The sequence below is a fragment of the Contarinia nasturtii genome, unplaced genomic scaffold, assembly GCF_009176525.2.
Source record: "Contarinia nasturtii isolate CC-2019 unplaced genomic scaffold, AAFC_CNas_1.1 Cnas_scaffold_1489, whole genome shotgun sequence".
NCBI lineage: Eukaryota > Metazoa > Arthropoda > Insecta > Diptera > Cecidomyiidae > Contarinia > Contarinia nasturtii.
In genome coordinates this window covers 146,818-153,896 of record NW_022198825.1, presented here as the reverse complement: position 1 = coordinate 153,896, position 7,079 = coordinate 146,818, and the positions used below count along the sequence as shown (strand labels likewise).

The window sequence follows — 7,079 nt, the reverse complement described above, 5'->3', positions numbered from 1 at the left end:
TGACACTATCGTGCTCGAAATGGAGATCAAAGCCGATAAACCAAAAGGGCTCGGACAACAAACCAATAAACGCCAGGCGATCGGTGGCCAAAATGAAGATGCAAAGTTGCTGAAATTGGAGTGCTCAATTTGTATGGAGGCCATTCGCGATCAAGAACTTTCATCACTTCCATGCACTCATATGTTTTGTACAAAGTGCATCGAAGATGCCATCAAAGCTCACAAAAAGTGCCCAATCTGCAATTTTGAATCCAAATTGACCGATTTACGGCGCTCTCGTTTGCCATTGTAAGTGGAAATTCATCAATTTCGATTTGTTATTGTATACGTGGGACTAATGTCTTTGTTAAATTTGAATTCACAGCGCAAATTAAAAAGGTTTCAAACTCAATCACCCAGATGACACATCTGAAGGAAGCGAACATTAAATCAACAATTGATCTGCCAATAAAACGATTACTTCCATGAAATTATAATTTCACATCCATATGTCTTTAATTGAAAATAAATAAGAGTTACAAATAAAAATTATTTTTTTATTGAGCTGTTGTTGTTTTCAGTTTTTCTAAGGTTCGGATGATCTACGCAAAAAATATGTTATTTTCGTTAGAAAAGGATGGAAATAAGCTTTTGATATGCTCGTGCAAATTATTCAGTTTTTATCCAACATCATGATGCATTAAAAATGAGAAAAATGTGTAATTGCTTCGAATCGTCTGAAATGAAATTCATTGTTTAACGAAAATGATGGCACAGCGCATATTCATAATTCGCAAATGCTTTGTATTCGAGCAAATAAAGGGAATGATTATTACATAGGGACATAAACACGTTTAATGTCACTCGAAGGTGCGTTCACATTAGAACACTGTGGTGGTTTTCGAACAGAATGTTCTAGAACTTTCGAATTCGATCTGTCAAGACCGCGTTTGGCATTAATTCTCATTATGACATTTGTAGTCGTACACGAACGAGCCAGTATCCACGCGGTACACATTGTTCATACGCACTGCCTTATTTAATTCATTTCTATAACGCACAAAAATTGAATTTATTAAGTCGATTTGGGTTTCTACAACGAAATAATGGCAGTGTCAATTGTATCAAACACGATCAAATTCAATTGTGAAATTTCGAAACTTAGTGAGTTAGATGAACAATTCACACCCCAAGTTATGGTCCACGGCATTCCATGGGAAGTTAAATTCAAAAACATACGTGGCGAAGGAGAGGAATGGCTGGCTGTTTATTTGTCGTGTGAAAACAAAGATGCATCACGCGATTGGTCGTATACTGCTTTTGCCACAATTAAAGTATTGCCATTCGAAAAAAATGTGGAACCAATCAAAGGCTACATTCCACCGTATATTTTCGGTAAATCACATCGCATTCTTGGCATGAATAATTTCACCGAATGGGAATGGTTGACGAATGTTGAAAATGGATTTGTTCGTAATGACACCATCCGGATGAAGATTAAAATCGAAGTTACTGATCCAAATGATAAAGATAAGAGCATTTTGAAGGTTGATGTTCTCGACAAATGCTGTGGACTTGGTAGTTACATATCATTCCGAATGACTGTTTCCAATATCGATGAATTGGTGGCTGTTGGGACGCCCGAATTCAAGTTGCGTGGTCTACGTTGGAAAATGTCGATTTACAATAATACCTCGAAATGGTTGGGCGTTTTACTTGAGATCATTGGAGATGACATTACTGATGAATTTACATGCAAGACCACAGCTGTCGTCAAGCTCATTTCCACAAAAGATGATGCTAAGACAATTAAGCGCGTACTCGAGGATAATTTGAACCAACATGATATAATGGATGAATGCAAATTTGTATCGTGGGACGATTTATTTGATGATCAAAAGGGTTTTGTTCGCGATAATGCAACCGTGTTCGAAGTAAAAATCGTAGCAGAACAACCTGATAATGCTGTTCACTGTGCCAAGAAACGCCAAACGGCCAATGACCAGAATGAAGAAGCAAAATTTTCAAAATTGGAATGCTCAATCTGTATGGAAGCCATTCGCGATCAAGATGTCTCGTCACTCCCTTGCACTCATATGTTTTGTACAAAGTGCATCGAAGATGCCATCAAAGCTCGCAAAAAGTGCCCAATCTGCAATGCTGCAGCCAAATTGACAGATTTACGGCTCTCTCGTTTGCCATTGTAAGTGAAAACTCATCAATTTCGATTTGTTATTGTATTGTATACGTGGGACTTATGTCTTTATTTACTTTTAATTTGCAGCACAAATTAGGTCGTCATCGAACAACCAGATGACACATTTGAAAAAGGTGCACATCAACAATTGACCTGAAATTAAAGCGACTTTTTCCACAACATGAAATTTTCTCTTTCATGTGACACAAATTCATCTTACTTTGGTTCTTACAATTCTTATGAACATATTACTGATAACATCGGTTGAATAAAAACAAATGTTAGAAATAAAAAATAAAATTTTCATTGAGTTTTTATTGTTTTCATTTGAAAAGAATGGAAATACACATTTGATGTGCTCGTGGAAATTATTAAGTTTTTCATACAACATCATAAAAGATAAGCAAATTTAACTGCTTCGAATCGTCTGAAATGAAATTCGTTGTTTAACAAAAATGATGGCACAGCTCTTATTCATATTTCGAAGTTGTGTAAATAATGAGAATAGCTAAAACAGAAATATCCAAGTTCAATTGGAATTATGCGCCACTTGAAGCTGTATTCACATAAGACCATTGTTGTGCTTTTCGAAGAGCGAGTGTTCTAGCACTTTCGAATTCGATATGTCAAATTGCATATGGCCGCGTTTGGCGCTTTTTCTCATAATGACATTTTCAGTCGAACATTACAGAGCACATTTTATCCACAAGCATTGAGCTTGTCAATTTATTAATTTCTTCAAAGGCAAATAAAGCATTATACGTCGTACTTTTTAGAAAAAATTGAAATTATTAAGCTGACTTAGGTTTCTGCAGCGAAATCATGGCAATAACAAATGCTTTAACAACATTCAAATTCAACTATACAATTTCAAACATCAGCGAGTTCGACGAGCAATATACACCCGAAGTTATGGTCCAGGGCATTCCATGGAGTGTTAAATTCATAAAGGAACGTGTTGAAGGAGAGGAATTCTTCAGTTTTTATTTGTTGTGTAAACATGAAGCTGCATTACGCAATTGGTCACACATTGCTTTTGCAGCAGTTAAACTATTGCCATTCAAGAAAAATGTCATACCCATTGAATATTATATGGCACCATATATTTTCGGTAGCTTGTATCAAGTGTCTGGTATTAGTGATTTCATCAAGTGGAAGCGATTGATCAATAATCGAAATGGATTTGTGCATGATGACACCATCCGGATGGAGATCAAAATTGAAGTTGCCGATCCAAATGATGAAAATAAAAGCATTTTGAAAATTGACGTTTTGGACAAATGTTGCAGCCACAGTGGTCATGCCACTTATCGATTGTCTGTTTCCAATATCGATGCATTGATGGCTGTTGGAACGCCGGAATTCACTTTGCGTGGCCTACGTTGGAAAGTAATTATTTGCAAGTATATGTCGAAATGGTTGGGCTTTCAAATGCAAACCTCTAATAGTCACCTCCAAGGTACTGACGAAGTCACATGCAACACCAAAGCCAATTTCAAACTTATTTCTATGAAAGATAATGCTAAGTCAATTGAGCGTGTACTCGAGGGACAGATGGAAAAAGGATATCTATTGTATGATTGCGAATTTGTATCGTGGGACGATTTATTTGATGATCAAAATGGTTTTGTTCGTGATAACGCAATCGTGTTAGAAATCAAAATCGTAGCGGAACAACCGGATTATACCGGTCGCAATGATAAGAAACGACGATCGTCGGTGGATCAAAATGAAGATGCAAAAGTGCTGAAATTGGAGTGCTCAATCTGTATTGAAGCCATTCACGATCAAGACGTTTCATCTCTTCGATGCACACACATGTTCTGTACAGCGTGCATCAGACGTTCCATGAGAACTTATAAGAAGTGTCCAATCTGCAATGCTGCAGCCAAATTGACCGATTTGCGACGCTGCCGTTTACCAATGTAAGTAATGTTTTTGATCATGCTTGTTGTATATCAGATCTATATGAGCTAACCTCAAATGTTGCTAACCACATTTTTTTCCTTACAGAAAAGAATAGAGAGTTGACGTACTCAACCATCAACGAAAACATTCAACACAAAAACAATCAACGATATTCCAAACAAATGCATACGATTCAGTAAAAAGAGAAATTGACGGATTTACAACCCATTAGTTGCGTATTGCCAAAGTAAGTAGTACTCTTTTTGTTAGAGATCATTCATTTTCAACTATCAAATGTTTTTAAACACCATATTTTTTTCTTATATTACAGGGCGATGAGTAGACGTTCTTCGTTATCACAAGACTCATTCCAAAGTCTTACCAAATATATCTCATAAGGGATGACCTTTGCTGCATAAAAATACATTCGATTCATCAACAGTTTTAAACAATAATCAAAACAAAACTATAGTCCAGTAAAAAAGAACACTATCACTCTCTTATCTTACTTAAATTTGTATTGAAAAGTTCAAAATTCAAACTCGTCAGTTCATAGATCATAAGAAATAGTTTAATCCGTTTACTTTTGATACAGAAAAATAATTGCTTGAATAAATTCATTCAATTGAAAACACATTGACTTTGGCACTATTCCATGTATTTCTCGCAGGTGAAAGTCTTATCATCGATGACATTGTATTTGTATTTACGATAATCCAGATCCCCTGACATGGTTCTTCTTACCGAATCGAAAAAAATTGAAAGCAAAATGTGCGGAATGTTTTCAATATCGGCAGTTGTCGATAGATCATCAAAGTAATCTTTTTGATCTGGTCCTAATGTATGCGTCCTATGTTTCTGATATCCTTTATTCCAATGAATTTGTGTTTTGACGCGCATGTCCATCATCATTTCTGATTTCGTTGGCAGCTTTTTGGCTCCTGTTAAGAACTTCAGAGCAAATTTCGCCTACAAATACATTTGGATTTAACGAAATATGTTCAGACAATTTTTTTCGAGAAGTCTCTCTTTCGAAAACAACACCAAGAAACTATTTTGATAAAATCCATTCTTTACATGAAGTTCAAACATTGTAAAATCAAATTACCTGTAAATCATACATTGGAAAGTTGCATGCAAAATGAGTGACACCGATGAAAGCCATTGATGGAAATTCAATGTTCAAAATTTGTTTATATAACGGCTGAACGAAGTTGTTATCTACATGGATTCCACAATCAGCACTCAAAAATGGATACTTAAAATTGTAACCTGTTTTGTTAATAAAATGAAAATATTATTAATTGTTCAAATTTAACGTATGAAGGTCTCAAAAAATCACCGGTTGCATAGATAATAGCTGTAAAGGTTTGATGGGATCCATCAATAAATTCGGCTCCGGTTGGTGTTAAACGTTTGACATTCTCTTGAAGTGACACATTTGATGGAAATTTACTTTGACGGATATCTCGTGCCTCCTTTGTTTCATCGGGACGTTTGTGTTGACTGAATGTTATTCGATTCGCTACTTTTGAAATTTGCATAACCAAATCTACACCACTAGGACCACCACCGACAATGAGAACATTATCCGCTTAAAATAATAGAAAAATAACGAAAGTCAAACTTTTCACTAAATTATATTCACATTCAATCAAACAATAATGTGCGGACAGTGGAGGTAGAGATGTTTTTGTTCGTCTTTTTCGAAACCAACCCCCCTTTCCCCTCGATAATTTATGCTCGCACATTATTGCATTAAACCAATATATTTAAATCACCATGGAATGCTTCGGCTGTGCGAAAATCCCGGCTGTGAATTATTTTTCCGTTAAATTCGCTGGCACCATCGATCTTCGGAATGCGTGGCATCGTGCAATGTCCATTACAAACGAAAACGATGTCATAAATTTTCGTTTCGAATTTATTGTTCGGTAGATCTTTCACGATAATTTCCCATTTATCATTTTCAATTGGTTGAATTCGAATCACCGAATGACTTAATTTTAGATGCTTCATTAAATTGAAACGATCCGCATACGATTGTAGGTACTTTAATACGTCCGATTGGGGTGGATATGGAAGAGTCTTCTCAGGATACTTATGGTCAATAAATTCCATCAATTGCTTGGGAAGATTGGTTCTAGATTTAAATGTAATGATTAACTTTTATGCATGTATAGTGTATACCATTATCGGTATTCTCAACTACCATTTGGGTTCCATTAAAGGATCGCAAATGAAATGAGCTACTAATTTGGATACAAGGAAACCCCAAACACATGCCAAATTAAAAAAAAAATACCTCAATCCCTGATACATAACCGAATGAACGTTGGCACCATATTGATCTTTGTCGGTTTTGTCCGTGTACATCCATGTTCCACCCAAATTCGAAGCTTGTTCGTAAATCGTTACATCAAACCCTTCGGCAATAGAATATTTTGCACTAACAAGACCCGATGCACCACCTCCAATAACAGCCACATTTACCATTTTGCCCATATTATTTTGTCTCTTCTTGTAATAAAAACACTTCGCTACTATTGTAAATGTATTTCTCTGGTGAGTTAGTGTACATTCAAATTTAACTTTGAATTTTTCTTTAGTAACTAGTATTTACAAAATACATCTTTTTGTCGACTTTTGCTGTGGGACACTTCCTTTTATAGTAATGGCTAGCGACAACTGATTTGTAAAAATAAATTATCATCATTATATTACGTTTTCTTTATCACTGTAATGTATGTATTTCAAACACGATGAAGTGCACGTATATGCGAAGTGAACCGCAGATAATGCTCCTATCATCGAGCTACTTTATCATATCGTTTGGTTGAAAAATGAAATTACTTCGAGCAAAAATCACATTCATTTTGATAAGTAGCATTCGTTAGCTGCTTATCAATATATGAATGAAGGTCGCAATAATCGTACTCCACACAGAGAAAAATAAATCGGTAAATATTTACTGACTGCGTTAAATTCCATAGGC

General features: G+C 35.6%; 3 protein-coding genes across 3 annotated transcripts; 2 read left to right on the top strand and 1 right to left on the bottom strand.

The window, feature by feature from the left end:
* The first annotated feature begins 997 nt into the window (after positions 1–997).
* LOC116346271 lies at positions 998–2,345 on the top strand. The gene is made up of 2 exons (XM_031776214.1): positions 998–2,182; positions 2,264–2,345. The coding sequence occupies exons 1-2, from the start codon at positions 1,086–1,088 to the stop codon at positions 2,271–2,273; spliced, it is 1,107 nt and encodes a 368-aa protein (XP_031632074.1). The 5' UTR covers positions 998–1,085; the 3' UTR covers positions 2,274–2,345.
* Positions 2,346–2,859: 514 nt separating this feature from the next.
* LOC116346251 lies at positions 2,860–4,625 on the top strand. Its single transcript, XM_031776190.1, has 3 exons — positions 2,860–4,101; positions 4,190–4,331; positions 4,416–4,625. Exons 1-2 carry the CDS (start codon positions 2,999–3,001, stop codon positions 4,197–4,199), a joined length of 1,113 nt encoding a protein of 370 aa, XP_031632050.1. The 5' UTR covers positions 2,860–2,998; the 3' UTR covers positions 4,200–4,331; positions 4,416–4,625.
* An 8-nt stretch (positions 4,626–4,633) lies between these two features.
* On the bottom strand, positions 4,634–6,785 carry LOC116346250 (senecionine N-oxygenase-like). Its single transcript, XM_031776189.1, has 5 exons — positions 6,390–6,785; positions 5,866–6,227; positions 5,427–5,678; positions 5,193–5,356; positions 4,634–5,053 (listed from the first exon to the last, which is right to left on the bottom strand). Exons 1-5 carry the CDS (start codon positions 6,587–6,589, stop codon positions 4,733–4,735), a joined length of 1,299 nt encoding a protein of 432 aa, XP_031632049.1. The 5' UTR covers positions 6,590–6,785; the 3' UTR covers positions 4,634–4,732.
* Between the last annotated feature and the right edge of the window lie 294 nt (positions 6,786–7,079).